Here is a 17,816-nt window from a genome sequence, read left to right on the forward strand (position 1 = left end):
ATTTAAATTTAATTTGTATTTTTGTCTGCAGTTTGTGGACAAAAATACCATTTTAATTTGTAGAAGTTGGCATTTATTATTTACTTTAATTTGTTTTAATAAAAATTTTATTTGGAAGAGGTTGATTATACATTATGCTACTACGTTAAATACATGTTTTGAGTTTGCATTTGATACATGTTTCGCAGCAGGTAATCATTTTTACATTTTCTAATATTATCACTTGGATTTTATTGATTTGGCACTTAGTAGAAATTTAAACATTTGCGGTGATATCGTGGATTAAAACGCAGTCTGCAAAATGTTTGAACATATTTTTTCAATGTTGCATTTTAAAGCCGTTGGGTATCGTCAACAAATAGGGTAAACAGATCATGTCAAAGAAGAAAACCCTTCAGATAAATAAGGCAGCTAAGGTTCTTCATTCCATTCGGTTACATGATACTGTGGTCTAGCAAGGGATTTTTTGAAACAGAGCTGGAATCAGTCAGAATAACACGATGCCTTTCTGAAACTTTTTCGAAAAATAATCGATCCAGTAATAAAACGAAAGTATGTATTGTACGTCCCAAAAAATTAATTTCGTTTATGGTCACAAACGAGTGGCAGCACGTGAGATAACTGGGAATTACGTTGACATGAATCAATGAACTGTTCGCAAAAGTCACTCCACCACCTATGGAATAGACTGGTTGAAGAAATAATTAAAACTGGAAGATCAGTTACTTAGGAAATAATTCATGATATGCTCATGCTACACTCCAGCTCTGAAGCTTTGAGTTAAACTGGTCATCCAGACTTAAGCAAATGTATCAAGCCAGTATGTGAGTCAATGGAAAGCTAGTGCCTGCTGCATAAGAAGCATAATGTGGAGTGTTTCTGAATTTAATAGTCTACTAAAACTCATTGACCAATTATGCAAGCATGTCATCCAAGACAGGGGAAGTTTGCGTGGTAATGAAACTGAAGTAGGCACTCTGAATGCACTCTAAGTAGCACTCTGTTGTCAAGGTCACTTACACATTAATTTTGATCAAAAGCCGCTTTCATTGTGTTTGAGTTCAGCTGTCAGTCATGTGGCATAATAAACGACAAAAGTAAAGGAGCAGTAAGAATAAAAAGCCTGTGCAACAACTTCATAAATTTGATTTTTTTAAAGACAAAAAATTGTACTTATAAATGTTTTATATTGTAAAGTAAATGTATGAAACATATATACAAAATGCTTCCATGTTATTTAACATATTTTTACTAACCATCGTGAATTATTTAATTTTAAAAGTAGTATTATATCAAAGAATTTCAAAAGATTGCTGATTTAAGTAATTAGGCAATTGGATGATATGCTTTTATGTTTTTAACGGTTTTTCTTATAAAAAAGTGTAACAACTATTGTTTTTCAATTAACCGTTTCCGATAAAAAGAAAAATAAAATAAAAATTAAAAAAAAAATACTTTTTAGTCATCTTTAATCTGCGTTGTTTGACTCAATGGGATACCTACCATGTCTTTACAAATGTATTACTTATTTTAAGAGCAAGAATCTGAGAGAGTGTCACGCTTGTGATTCATGCCATCTCAGATTTTCTCCAAAAAATTACCAATTACTACTAATTTTATTCAAAGCCCAAATCCCGAATTTTTTGTTCTGAAGTTGAGTTGTTCCGTTTTTATAGGCCCCTAAAGGTCAACGCGCGGCAGCAAAAATCGAGCGGATTTTTAAAACATGGAAATTGCTATGAGCCACAATTGTTGCCGATGTGGCGTAGTGAAATGATTGTGTTACGCGTCGCGTAGTAACAACAGTTTTCAAGGTCAAAAAATTTATTTGTTCTCTATGGGTTATATACATACACAAGTATTTACACTATTTACAGTCTTCTTCAAGAAAATGAACATGTGTGATTTCACAATTACCTTTTTGTCTCAAACGGAGGACTTTAAGAAATGGTATGCAGTTCACACTTTACAACTGAAGCGTCACGACAACTGAGTCGTGCCTCTGGAACACAGTTCCTAACTTTATAAAAAAATATTGCCCCGTACACTAGGTACGCGATACCACAGGTATTTCTCCCTGACTCCTTACCACGGAGTCCTGACGTCGTTTCCTCGATCCACCAAAAACTCTCCATGGCACCGGAACTTAACCAGAGGCGTGCCCTTGCCAATTTTAATTTTTCTTTTAATTGGTGGACTTCTTGGCGCTGCGATCGTAGCTAAGTCAGGAAGAGATTTGATTTGCTTGACCACAAACACCAAAAAGTCTACACCCGCCCACTACACTCGGCATCACGGCACAAGATCACACGTGACCATGATAATTGGCTTTCAAAAGGTGCGACACCGCCAAAGGACCTACCGGTGTCCCAGCCTATTCACTACTCAAACTGGACGGCGCCGTACGTCAATCGTGGTGACCTATCAAGGTCGGTCAGCAGTAGGGACACGTGGAAAGGAGCACGTCACACCGAGAACAATTTGCCTCCAAATTCTTTTTATGTTTGAAGGATAGAAGGTTCAAACTTTACAAAATGAAGGCTAAATTTGTGGCCACTTGTTGCAGCAAGGTTATTGAAGATCACAATAAAGGGGCATTTTTGACGTTTTTTAGCATTTTCGAGGTTCAAAAACAGATTGCACCTTTCAGTTGCCACGGCAAACGTACTGTCGCTAAAAAGGTAAGTATACGAACTTTTAAAAAATGCATAATTAGTTGAGGCAAGTTTAATGTGGTTTAAGTTATATTAGGCCAAAATAGGGAAAATGTCGCATTTTTCTGATATTCAAACTGTCGTAACTCCTTGCGCAAACAACATTTTGTAATAATTTTTTTGTCCTTGTTTTGCCCTATTGTTGGTCTTCCAAAAACAGTAACTTCCATTGAAGCCAAATGCTTTTAATGTTTTTTTTTTTTTTTTTTTTTTTAATAACTTAGCCTATTTGTGTCGTCATGGCTCTTGGCTTCTTCATACTATTAGCTTGAATTACTGATATTTTGCTAATATAAATTGCAATATAAAATGATATTTTAATGTTCTGTGACACATATATGATATTTTTGGCATTCATTTAATTTAACATAAAACATTAATAACATTTTAATGTTGTATATTTAATTTTAAAATGATTTAGTCAACATTTTCAATGTTATTATATTGAAAACTCTTTTCTTAAAAAATAAACGTATAGTTCCATCTAAGACTCCTGAATATGTTTTCAGCACGGCACTTTAGAAAGATCAGTAATCCCATAAAAACTGAACAACTCAACTTCAGAACAAAATATTCTGGATTTGGGCTTTCAATAAGATAAGTAATAATTGGTAATTTTTTGGAGAAAATCTGAGATGGCATGAATCACCTCATAATGCTAGGCGTGATATTTTCTCAGACTCTTGTTCTTAAATTGGTTCGAAATAATCGTTCAACCTCCTAGCCATTAAATGGTGTTAGCCGGTGAAGTAACTTTTCAGTATAAAATTATCAGCTATTTATCAAAATTAATGATTTTCGAAAGTAAAATTTTGAAAATATACTCGGTTCTTAAATATTCGTCTGTAAAAACCCAGAGTAGTTATGGATTTCAAGATTATTTTGATCTGAGTATTAAAGGAACAATTGAAAAAATACTTCCTTAGTAGTATTTTTAATAATAAGCATTGTAAGCCATTTTTTCGTTGTGAAATCAACAAAGTAATAAAGCATTGGACAAAGTAAGAAAGCGTTGGTTTTATTTTGTTAATGTCGTTCATTTCACACATAAGAGTTTTTATTTAATCAATGTTTCTATCCTTTGTTTAATTGTAACCCGCCATATTTCTGAAATAATGATCTTAGAAAGTACTTAATCGTTTCTAAAGTAAATTATGGTGCGTTTTAAGAAAAACATAATGTGTGTTAAAAAAGTGCATTACACATTTGTACTTGAACGAAATGTAATAAATAAGCAAAGTTCATTACGAAGCTGAAATCAATTTGAGATAAACGGGATAAAACCTGAATACACTGTGCATTCTAAATTTCTTATGAAGTTGAAGTCATTAGAAGAGAAAATGAAACTTAGTTCATTTATATAAGAGTTCTTTTTTAACACCTTTTGAACGCTTTTTTTCGAGAAACTGAAGTAAAATTTAGATGAAAACAAAGTTTAACGAGTTTTTTGCTTCGTAAGCTAGTTGGATTTTAAAAAGCTTTAAAAGCAAATTCGGCGAAAAATAATTATTTCAAGAAAAGAAAGTTAAGTCTTTAATAATTTTATGCAAGCTACATTTTTCAATAATTCCAAAAACAGTTTTTTAAAGAAAGCTCAGAGCTTTATGTATCCTTAAAATGTAAAACATTTTTTATTAATAGATTAATACATTTTATGTCTTACAAAAAAAAAAGTTATACTTATCATTTAAAACAATGAAAATACTTGAAAAGATGATGCTGAAAATTTGAAGTAACATAGAGAAAATTCATGTTAGCAATTGCTACTATTTTCTTAAGAAATATTTTGTTTTTCAATTGCATACTTTAAAGTAGTCGAACATACTAATTTTCGAAAAAAAAAAATGATTTTGAGACTAAGAGAAATTTAGTCACTCCAGTGCTCTTTCTTCCAAATCCAATTTTTTTTTCAAATCGATGAACTGTTGAAAGAACCAGAAGAAATTCACTAAACTCAAATGCGCTGCTTATAACTAAAATTGACATTTTCTTTCTTGATTTCCTCAAAACCACGTTTTCTAAGTTTTTATTTACGCCAACAGCTGTAGCGAAAAAAGGATGAACTCTAAAGATCTGAAAATTTGCGAAAATGGTAATTAATAATATTACTGTGATATAGGCTTGCCAGACGTCTCGGTTTAACCGGGACAGTACCGGTTTTCAGAAAAATTTCCGGTGTCCCGACCAGTTTACTTCACGTCCCGGGAACTGATAAATTTGATTATAGACGACCAAAAAAGTCTAAAAACAATTAACTGTGAAGTATTATCTAGGATAATTACTTTGTGATTTGTAACATTAATATGTAAAAAGTAATACTGAATTAGCTTGTGAAAGTTTTTACAAAAATATTAAAACCAAAAAGTTCTAGCCTATGAAAAGTCCATGTAAATATTGTTCATTTTTTTCTTATTCAGTAACTTGAAAAGATTAACATGCAATAAATAACATTTTTAAATTCATCTGTTTGGGTCATGGTTTCGGTTCATAATTTAACCATTTTTTCATAGCATTGAAACTGAACTACCCTCTAGAACACACTTAAATGTCAAAAAGCACGTTTTTCGGAGCAATTTTTCAAACATTTGCCCATATAAACTGTTTTTAGTTCATTATTTTCCATTTGAAGGGTCATATTACTCTCCGGTATCTAACGGAGAGCAGACATACAAAGTTTTAAAACTTATGAAAAAGTGAATGCACTGGAAGTGTTGAGGAAATGATAGTTTTTTGCAAAAAATATGGCTTTTTTATTAAAAAAAAATACAGAAACTAGTTTTTCCAACAAATAAGTAGTCAAAACGTGTTATTTATGTCAGATTTCATACCCGTATAAAGTTTTAGAAAGGTGCAATGAATATTGAAGAAAACATATTTAGGATGTTCGCCTATCTTAAATAACAATCAATATAATTGCCATCGTTCTTTACTTTTATTTCGTTACTTTTAAAAATATCCATATTTTCGTTTTACATCAATTCCACGACTAAAAATATTTCCTGTGAAATTCAGAAGTGGAATGTGGGGCAAAGTGTAAGGGTGAGATATTTACTCTGTTTTTGCGCTACCTATCTGGTATTATTTCAACTATGTAGTCACACATATAGTGTATTCCAGTTGGGAAAAATTATCTCTAAAGATCAAAGCATATGATAATAATAGCAATTTTCAAGAATTGATACTCATATTGAAATGTTTTGCTATAAGTTAAAAATTACTTTTGTTATTATAAAATGATACTGCAATAAATGATAAAAGGATACTACAATAATACTGATTATAAAATGATTTTGTTATTAACATTTTAAATATTTCTGGAAACCTATCAAACGGTGAAGATTTTTTTTTTTTTTTTTTTGAGCAATCACGATTGCTTTATTGCTTTCATTTGACTGTTTTGATGTCCTATGATTTTGTTTTCCCACCAGTACACTTTTGCAGCATCACCGTCGACCGGCTCCTCTAGCGAAAACTGTCTCCAGTTTTCGTCAATATCCTACAAACACCCATACATACACACACCTGCAAACACACACAAACACATACATACACATTCAAACACATACATACACCTATACACAAACACATACACATACAAACACACACACGCATACATACACATTCAAACACATACATACACCTATACACAAACACATACACACACACAAACACATGCACACGCACAAACACATACACACACGCGCATACATACATACACCTACACACAATTACCCACACACTCATGCATGCACAGAGACACAAACACACATGCCTACACGCACATACACATACCCCCTACACACAAGCACACATGCCCCCCACACACATAAACACACACGCCTACACACACACACATACTCGTGATTGCAAAAAACATAATTTGAATTCAAGAGGTCAAAATTCAAATTATTTTTTTTTAATATTTTTCCGTTAAAAGTGTTTTGTACAATTTGTCAAGTGGTTGATAACAAAGTGAAATAGTTCATTCCATTTACTTGTTTAATAAGTTATTAAATCACTTACGTATTTTTTATTCAAAAGTTCTTACACATTCTTTTGTTCATTAATTCCCTCATTTATTCATGAATTAACTTATTTTGTAATTTATTCACTTATTTATTTTGCACAATTATTTTTTAATTATATTTAATTATGTTTATTCGTTTATTGTTTTATCATACTCTCTTATTTACTTATTCATTTGATCAAAAATATTATTAATGATCAGATAGAGAATATTTCATGAGTAAAATATGTAATTTTTCACTCTGCTTCATGAAAAAAAATCAATTTTTGACCTATATTTAAATGCTGAATTAACTGTTAAAGTAAAAAAAAAATGTTTTAGTACAAATTTTATTTGAAAATACATTGTTCTTTCTTGATCTCCTGTATTTTTCAAAAAAAAAAAAAAAAAACAAAAAAAACCTATTTTGTTCATTTTAAAAAATGTATCTTAATTATTTCACTTTGCCCCACATTACACTATAATTCAACTAAAATTGAGTAATAAAATGATGGTTCTCTTCATATGATGCCTAAAACAGCTACAACACTTCTACAGACTATGCAGTTAATGGAAATATTGGCTTTAAGCAAAGATACATGCAACCAAGAAGAAGAATTGTTCAGGAATCCATGATTTCGGAAGCGTCACCAGATGTCTACGTAGACGGCTTTACTCATCCGTGCACTAGAGGAGAGATTTGGAGCGGAGGTTGGAGGGGGAGGGGTCCAGTTTCATGATACAAATTTGGAGCTTTTGTAGCAATAGTATGCCAAGTATTCTTTGCGAAGTTGATTTCAGCAAATAGTGTACAATTTGCTTTTTATTATTCGTCAATCTTTTGCATTTTAGCACATTTTATGTCTCTATTATCATTTTCCAGTGACACTTCTGGTTAGTTCTTTATTCACAATTTTGTCATTCTTTGACATTCATTGACTCCCGCTTAATTGTGTAGTACCTGTATTTAACAGGCAGCCTGCATAATGTAGAAATTAGTTTTAAAAAGTAATTTTTTAAATCAAAGTTTGTCTACTTTGTTAACCGACCAGTTTCAAAATTGCATATTTTCGTTAAATATCAAATATATAGGTAAAAGTTTAAAGTTTAAACGTAAAATACTTGATGGAAAACTTACCCCGTCAGCTAAACGCAACCAGTGCAAACTTAAAAGACAGAGGCATAACATACAATCCCATACATATTTCCGGTTGGTTTAGCGGTTGGATGATGCTCTTAATACAGAGCAGACAACGACCCCATTCAAAAAAAAAAAAAGATGAAGAAACACCTAATTTAGTGCCGGAATAATCTTTTCTAATTTTAGTTGAAGAAATACACATAGTGGGTCCTCGTTTAACCTGCAAGATATCTTTTATCGCAATCGTTAGTCCTAGATGCATATTTCCCATTGCAAAAACTGTCTAACAAAGATGCAGAGTTTAGATGTAAAGTTTGAAGCGGAAACAAAATTTAGGGAAAAAATACGAAAACTCTTTCATATGGTCCCCAAGTCCCGTATATTGCATTTGTGGAAATCAAAAGCATGAACAAAAAATTAAATGGCTGAAAATTGTATGTCGAATTTATATATTTGCATAGAGTGTTTTTTCAAATTGTATGAACTTTCGTATCATAGCATCATATACGAATGTATTTTTCAACAGCAATGAAAAAATACTAATGTATTGGTTTTTTTTCTTCGACAACCTGTTATTCTTTTAAAAGGATTAATTCCAATCTCATTTTCTGTACGGTTCCTTAAAACTATGAACTCGGATAACTCCTTGAAATATGATAGCAATTTTTCAATCTTTTTGTATTGGAATAATTTTTGAAGGAGATTATTTCCCTATATTTTAAGTTCGGGGACCCAGGGTCCGAATAAAAAGTTATTTATGTTATCTATCTACCAATTACTCCTTCGCTTTAAGCTTTCAATAACTTAACTCGACTCCATTTCTGCAGTGGGAAGTATGCATAGGGAAAGTGATTGATAAAAAGGAGGTCTTGCAGGTTAAACGGGGATATACTGCATATATTTTCTAGTAAATTACGATTGTTTGTTGCCGGGTGACATGGCACTATAAAATCCCTAAGAACTCCATTGTTGTCAGGGTAGATGAAATCCATACATTGCTGCAAGTGTTCTTGAGTTAGCTGACATAACCATTTTTAGTCAGTCAGCAGGTCTTTTGGACCGGAGAACCCAGTCCACGACATGTAAAAACAGCACACAGCTTTATGGAGTAAAAACAAAGTTGCACAGTTTCATTTTGACAGCTTGAGTTCATGTCTTCTTAGACTTTGCGTTTCCCTCAAACCATACCATCAGCTCGAATAAACTAAAATAAATACTCCACTGACCCAAGCCATGAGTTTTCAGTCGTCTAGGTAGCATTCTATATGGTCGCGAGCCTAAGAGAAGCGTTATGGGAGATGGCATGCTGGTTGTGACGGCACTCGAGTCGGTCTTCCGCTTACACATTTCATTAAGGGGGTCCGGGACACATTTTGAAAAAATTTTTATTATGTACTTTAGAGTTTTGAAATTTTTTGAACTGATTCATCATTTATTTAATAAGCAAAATCATAACATAAATATGAAAAAAAATTATTTTCTTATTTAAATTTAATTAGTTTTTTTCAAAAAAATGGGGTTGCTTTAAATTGCTATAACTCAAAATATTGTTGGTCAATTTTCAATTTTTTTTCAAAAAAGTATGCACAAATATCTAAGCTTTAATTTTTATTCGGCGATTTTAAAAATATTGATTTAATAAAAAATAAAAAATATTTGAAGAAAAATTTCGAAAAATTCGAAGATACTTTTTTTTAAAAAAATCATAATTTTTGCAGTAAACGTTTCTTTCAAATTCGCCGAATAAAAATTAAAGTAAATTGCTTGAAAAAGATATGCTCCAAGTTTCATTACTTTATCTCTATCGGTTCCTGACTTATAAGAGTTTGAATGCAGGAAATCGGGAAAAATTGCATCATGGAGAAAAACGCGCTTAAAGTTTTAAAGTTATGTACACATTCGTTAGATGCATGCAACAAAAATAACTATAACTTTCGTTCTATTTAAGGTAGAAACAAGATTCAAACGTCCTCTTAAGCAGAAAAAAACGGAGCAATTTTTCAAATTATAAAAAAAATTTGCAAAATTTGAGGATTTTTGTGTCCCGGACCCCCTTAATGCCAAGTTTTGCAACTCTGCTCAAACGGAGTTGCCTATCGTATGTTCTACTTTGATTTATATAATTATTTCACGCGGTGTTGCCTCTTTGTTAACCCTGACAATCCTACGCACACGTCACTGATCTTGGTCATTAACGAGGTGTTCGATTGCCTGCACTTACCCATGGTGGAAGTTTATGCCTGAAATTAGCTACTTTTGTCATTTTTTGTACTCTGATAATCTCATAATTTTGAATTCCTGAACGAATTTTGAAATGGAATGTTCCACGCATAGAAATCCGAATATCATTGTGCGTTCGAAGACCGTTAATTACAGTCTTCCAACCAAATTAAAGTTAGAGGAAATCTTTTCACATGAGTCACTTGAGTACAAATGAAAATCTTACCAAATGTGGGCAATTCTCATTAAAGGTATCATTTTTTGTCCCAGGCTCATAGCAAATTTAAAATAGCATTTTCAATTTCGTTTATAACTATTATTTATTTCCCACCTTTTTTCTATAAAATAACATACATTTAACAGTGCTAAATAGTACTAATTTATGTGAAGGTTTACCATCCACACTGTTAAAAAAACTGAAATTTTACGGTGAAAGTTACTGGCATGCATGTTGCGAGTAACTTTACTGACAATTGCACTGCCGTATATGCTTTTAAGTAAACGGAAGGAAGTGTACTCCTGCTTATCATAGGATAGATATATTTTTTTTTCATTGATGCAAAAGCATGATGCATGTTGCAAAAGTAAATACATGATGCATTGATGCATGTAGTCATGGATACCTTTAATAGCATTCGAAAGACTAATCACATTTTAATTCCAAATTAAACTTATTTAGTAGAAAATAATCCAATAAGTTTACAATTAAGATATTTTCTGTGGGAAAATTACCTTAGATTAGATCCAAGAGGTGTCGCAACGCCGTAGCCTTTTGCATCCAAGTTTCGTCCAACTTTCATTGTGTCACACGGCTGTCGTTCATTTATGTAGTCATTTTTCGTTGATTCCATTAAAAATGCATATTTTCCTTTTGACTCCCTTACTCGTTTTATACCATCTTCGTATGATGAGACAAAAACATGCTTCCTAGAGTTCATAAACTCCCACATCCGAGCATAAACGGTTATCTTGGACCGCTGAAATGAAAAAAAAAAAAAAAAAAAAAAAACATATTTTCGTCTTTACAGCTAGGTTAGTCATTCATCTGTTTATATTTGGCAGTATGGATTAAAAGGGCTCTTGGTCCCATTTTACATTCAATTATCCATATTTTTGGACCGCCCTCTATTTGAACACAATACTTGTTTAGGAAATACACTTTATACATTCTGTTAAAGGATCTTTACTTTCAAGACTTTTTGTCAAACTACGAAATTTCTAAAATATCTAAAATGTCAAGTATATATTTAAAAAGTCGTACATAAAAAAGTCAGTGATAGTTAAAGTTTTACACGAATAATAAAAATGAGTTTTTAACAAAAGCATTGCTGTATATTAAATCAAACTGAATTTAGCAGAGATTATTGAAAACTGACCATGAAGTGTGAAAAATAATTAAACTGGAGCAAACATAAATTACAATGTAATTTCTATGCAAAAGTACAACTCATACTGTTTTTGTACTAAATGCATTTTTCTTTATTTGATTAGCTTTAAAGAAAGATCCTTATGTTAATTCTTTATAATTATTTCACGCAAAAAATAATTAAATATCATGAAATTAGGGGAATGTAGGCAAAGTGAAATAGCGGAACAAAGTAAAAAAGCGAAATATTTACTGATACTTGAAACAAGCAGTACCACATGAAGTCTATTTCAGTAGGAAAAAATTTGTCTCTGAGGATCAAAGCGTATGATAATACTGGCAATTTTCAGAACTTGATACTCATATTATAAATTTTTCTGGTAAGACAAAATGTATTTTTATTTTAAATTATGGAGTTCTTGTTACTGAAATAGTAAATTTTAATTTAGACCTACGAATAGCCATTGCAGTATGAATTTATTTAATATTAAGTATATACAATGTTAAATATTTTGTATGATTAGTCAAGTGCATGCAAGAAAAAGTGAATGCAAAATTCACTTCATTTACTTATTCAATCCTTTATTGAATCACTTCCGCATTCCTTTATAAATTAATTTATTTACCTCTCTTCGTTTTGTTATTCACTTTTTTATTAATTCATTCCATTTATTTTCTTATTCATTCACTACTTCATTCACTCGTTTATTATTTATCATATATTGATTAATTTTGTACTCATGTATTCGTTTATTGCTTCATTGTAAAATAATTCCTACCTTAATATTTGTTTTTTCGTATCTATTTGATCAAAAATATTTTAAACATCAAAAAGAGACTATTTTATTGAAAAAATATTTTGTTTTTCCCTTTGCCCCATGAATAACAAAAGGAAAATTTTCCATTTTTTTAAGAAACACATTAACTGTCAAGTATTAAAAATACTGTATCAATGCTAGTTCAAGTTTTTTCATTATAAATGCATTGTTCCTTCTTTATGTAACTTAATTTTGAAAACAAATTTCCAGTTTGTTCATTTTGAAAAAAATGGTAAATTATCTTAACTCTTTTACTTTCCCTCACATTCCTTTACTTAATTAATTTTTCGTTGGCTAAACCCTTAACAGAAGTAATCTAGGGAATTCGTCTTTTAGCAGTTCATAAAAATTGTATCATATTTGCAAATTGATAAAGAAGTTAATATATAATTTTACACACCCGAAAAAATTCTTGTGTTGAAGAATACATGAGAGTTCCGTACTCAACTTCAGTTTGTTTAGCTAAATCATCAGCAGAATTGATTGGGGTGACCATTCTTTCAACTGTGAGAAAAGCTGCCAAATTGGCAGTATATGAAGATATAATAATCAGCGTGAAGAACCACCATACACTTCCAACAATTCTACCTCCTATCGACCTAAAAAAAAAAAAAATCAAACTTGAAGATCTTTTTTCTTGCAATAGGTACCCAAAGCAATAGTAATTTAATATTATTATTTCCTTTTATATAAAGCTTAAATGTAACATATTTCCTTAGCTACACCGAAATGGCTTTGTTGGGAAAAAAGGAGCATAAAGGCTAATTAGATTAACCGCATCCTTACATCTTATAAGAAGATTACAAAATTTAGTCCCAGAATTTATTTACGTATTTTTTAGTTAATTATTTTAAAACGTATTTTTACTTTAAAGGAGAATCATACAGACTATTATGTATTATTAAAATTACGAAACTAAGCAGCATTTAATATTTACCTTTTAAGAAAGGCCCCTGTGTATTTTAGTTTAAATAATTAAACAGAATTAACAACCTTAAACTTTTGAAAAATATTGGAAATGGGATTATATTGGCTTATTAGATCTCGCAGAGGACATTTGAGGCAGTGAGAAGCAAAGGGATGTAAGTGCCAAATTAAAAATTTCGAGGTAGCCTGTACGAATGGTAGGATAGCTTCTCCTCTGTTTCCTGGCAAGAAATAGAACTACTATCCCTGGTAGGGTCTGCTATACATCTTGATTTAGAAAAAAAAATCAATGAAAACCTACCTAGGATCTGAACTTCAGAAGAGTTTTTCTCGAAACCTAAAAAGGTCTGCTTACATCCCTTGGCATGTCACTCACTTCCCACATTTTTTAAACTTTCAATGTAATTTTTACTGTAAGGATTATGTAACTTTCAAGGGTATATTTAAACATTATGCATGATTTTAAATAAGAATTAATTAAAATTAGCTTTTTCGGAATGATCAGTCAAATAAGGTGTTTAAGCCAAAACATTTTGAAATTTCGAAATAAGTGGCAACCACAACTAAAGTTATTTTATTAAAGTAATAAAATAAATTTACAACTGTTTTGAACTTCTACATAAAGTAATACTTTTTGATACGGTGCAAAATATCTTGTTGTATTTTTTATTATTATTACTGTAAGGATTATGTAACGTTCTCGAGTATATACACATTCTGCATATTTCAAATAAAAATTCACTGAAATTAGCTTTTTTGGAATAATCAGTCAAATAAAAAAAAATTGAACAAAGAAATTTCAGAAAAAAGTAGCCATCTCTTTTATTATAACAATAAAAATAAATTTATAACTATTTCAAACTTCTACATAAAGAGCTAATTTTTGCTACTGTGTAAAAGATCACCAAATATTGTTAAAAATGCAGAATCAATAAATTTAGTCGTTAAACTGCTTTTTCAGAATTTCTCACATGTTTTATAGCACAAAATTAAAACTCAAGGAATATTTGGAGAAGAGTACTTACCTTTCTACTCTTTTAGCAGCAATGTACATTTCTCCTTTGATAAATAATCTTACAATAGTGTTTATAGAAAAGATTACTAATACTTTCTAAAAGCTTGCTGTTTAAAAAATTAGTTATTATGTAAGCTTTCAGTAAATAACAGCTATAATGTTGTTTATTAATATAAAATTTTAAAATATTAGATAAATATTCTTACATTGATATACTGAAGCAAAATGATTTTAATGCCGGTAAATGATCAGTCATTTAGCATCAGTTTGTTTTTTTCCTTTTGAAAACAAAAGAGAAAATGTGTATGCTTATTTTAAGTTATTGCCAGTTATGAGAGGATAGAGACGCAGGAATTAATGATACCTTTGGAAATGATCAACTTCGTTCTTCTCAAGTTATTATTAAAAATATTTATATGGAAAATTATACATATAAATTACGTGAATTGGAGGGAGGAATTTAATCCTACTGATTATGCAGTAAAGATAGGGCAAAAATGATAAAGTATTAGTCAAAAATGTTACATTTTAAGAAACGTGTTAAGTTTTACATCTCTCAGTATTCATTTATTTTAATTAAAACTGCTTTAAAGTTCAAGCTAACTTTGATGGAATGAAAATTCATGGAATAAGGTATACCAACAAAGATGAAATTGAAAAAAAAACAAGCATTAGCTTAATGAGTTAATAATCAAGATAATCAATCTTAATGATCTCTGTGAAGTAATTAAACACCTTTTTGGTTTGAATATGTATAATGCAATTTTTACGAGAGCATGCTATATTACTAATTATATTTTTTCTCAAAAATCTAGAGTCTTTTTAATTTATGCATATTAAATATTTAAATTCTTCTTTGTTTTACACTCAAATTTTAAGTAAAAGCGAAATTTACTGAAAAAATATTTCAATGTTACTTAAGTTGTGCATGAATTTCTTTTAAGTGGATAAAGGGCACATCCTAACTAATGTGGCATGCCTTACAAGAGATGCGCCGTGCACAGCCAGTGAAGACTAAAACTCTTACGTTTTTGAGATTTTCTTTTTTGATTACAAAGATTGACATTTTGAAAACGGTCTTCATATATATATTTTTTAATTTATGGGAAAACAAAAAGAAAGAATGGATATTTGTTTATTTTGACTTATGATTATGCAAAATATTTTTTATATTTATACACGAACCTTTCTGGTTGGGAAACATCAATTTAAAAAGTGTTTGGATGATATTTGCACATTCATGAATTATTTTAAATCACTTTATAAAACGGGGTAGCTTTATAAGCTTACTTTTATAATAGCACTTAATATAAAAGTGCTGTTATAAAAAAATCGCATTTCTGCAACGCTGAAAGTTTTTTTTTAATTAATTAATTAATTTATTTATTTTGATATCATTTGCAAATTCAATTTTTAGTTAAAAACAAGACTTGTTGTAATTTGTCAGGTAAAAAAACAAACAAAATGGTTTAAAAAATCTACACTGTTGAAGTGTCAGAATTTGTTAAAATAATGATTTTGTTTAATGCTTATTGCTCTCTAAGCAAAAAGAAAAATGATAGGAATAACCTAAAAGTAGATCACGCCATCACTCCTCGAGGGTCCCTGTATCCATTACCTGCTTAAACATACAGTCGTCTCGCATTGCCACACGACTAAACTTATGCGAGTTGTTTACAACGTCTGATATATTTTCGAATAACGCATCTGAAGAAATAATGCAAACTCTTCGCCCGCAATACCAGATTTTTCAGAAGCGAAGAGTGTAGCGTCAGTATTGCTTCGTTATTATTTCTAAATATTGACTTTGTTAACAGACTGTCATCCTTTTAGCATCACTGAAAGCAGAAGTTTCCACACCATACATGTCTAAAACTTGCTTTGTATGAGTGTGCAAATAACCCGTTCATAATTTGCATTTACTACGTCATTCTAAATGAAAAATTTTATTAAATAGGTCTAAACTAAGCGAACAGCTTCATTTAAAGCTGGAGAAGATGGGATGAGAAAGAGAAATCTTACAATGAAAAAAAAAAGTAGGCTTCGTAACATTATTGCATGTTAAATAACGGTTTTTTAATACAATGTATAAATTTAGTTTTTATGTAGAAAACGGTAAAACAAAGTTATATAGTTGAGAAATTGTTTAAGAGAATACGTCGGGTATTTACAAGTGTCAAATATAGTTAAATAAGGTATGCGATATTAGATGTTGTGTGTGTGTGTGAATGTCCAATGCTTTAATTACAATTTTTTAACAATTTTTGTTCAACCTGCTAATTTGTCCTTAAAAAGATTACCCGTTGAAACGGTGGTTAAGCGTTTTCTTTAATTGTTCCTTTTTATTTTATTGCCGATAAGGGAGACAAATTATACCATCTACGTATCTGTAACAAATATACTAGCTTCAATAGAAACAGTAGAGTTTCCTTGTAAATTTAAATCTTATATTGCTTGATTACACACTTCTGTGTACTAAAAAATGAATGACATCGAAAATTTGAAAAAAAAAAAAAATAGAATGACTCACTAGTAGCACAATACCATCATTGAGGCAAATCTTTATTCGATTTTATTGCGATATTTTAGTGATAATAGGTTGGGTTTTGAAATGAAATAGACAACTAAACCTAAAACATATATACACATGGTGTCCCGAAAAATGTAAACCCACTTTGAATGATTGTAACACAAACATTTATAAAAATAGAGAATGGTTTCAGACGTAAAAATAAAGTGAACAAATTTGGAAACCAAGTAATTAATGAAAGTGATCAAATTGTTAGGACACAGCTGATAACACTGGGGAATGAAACCCAAAAACTTTCTAATCATTTCGATTGGTATACGTAGGCACATTCCCTCTGAATAGCTGCTCTCAACTCACTGACTGTAGCAGTGAGTATCTAGAGGGATGTCTATGGGAGTTGATTGTAAGACGAAATTTTGCATGGTAATTCTAACTAAATTCGGTTTTTTAATCATTATGCTCTCAACTCACTGATTGTAACAAAAATTTGTGCTGTAAGCATTGTGCTTGACTTGCCCCCAAAGAAAAAACAAGCATTGGAGTGAATATCTAGAGGAATTTCTATGGAAGTTGATTGTAAGACGAAATTTTGCATGGTACCTCTAACTAAATTCGGTTATTTTAAACATTAGCATCTTCATTAAAAGGATACACCAAATCCAGTTGTAAAACATTTGAATTGGGCAGGTTTACATATCCTATAGACTCTCAACTGCCTGACGAGTGTTTTGCCGTAGAGGTTTTCTAGGAGATTGATGTATCACTTCATTCACTTTTCTTTCTTGTGTGAGAATGTGGATGATCCTAATCTTCGGAAATGGTTCTCAATTACATTCTTAAGCTATTTTTCCCTTAAACTTATTCAACAAATGAACAATTGAGGCAGTGTAAAACAAAGGGATGCAAATGCCAAAAATAAAAATTTGGAGATAATCAGTACAAATGGTAGGAGAACCTCTCCTCTTTTTTAGGGCAAGTGATGGTAGCTCTGAAGGGTGCTGCTATACAGCATAATTAAGAAAAAAAAATCAATGAGAGCCAACGTAGGATCTGAACTTTAAATCCATTTTCCTCGAAAC

The 17,816-nt window shown here is 30.8% G+C and overlaps 1 protein-coding gene across 1 annotated transcript in view; it reads right to left on the reverse strand.

Annotated features, from left to right (window-relative positions):
* LOC129231734 (glutamate receptor 1-like) overlaps positions 1–17,816 on the reverse strand; it is a 376,261-nt gene that overhangs the window by 21,697 nt on the left and 336,748 nt on the right. The window contains exons 9-10 of the mRNA XM_054866095.1: positions 12,666–12,864; positions 10,814–11,058 (exon numbers count right to left, since the gene is read on the reverse strand). Coding sequence (XP_054722070.1) covers positions 10,814–11,058; positions 12,666–12,864 — 444 coding nt within the window. The remainder of the gene's footprint in view (positions 1–10,813; positions 11,059–12,665; positions 12,865–17,816) is intronic.

The sequence above is a fragment of the Uloborus diversus genome, chromosome 10, assembly GCF_026930045.1.
Source record: "Uloborus diversus isolate 005 chromosome 10, Udiv.v.3.1, whole genome shotgun sequence".
In the NCBI taxonomy this organism is placed as follows: Eukaryota; Metazoa; Arthropoda; class Arachnida; order Araneae; family Uloboridae; genus Uloborus; species Uloborus diversus.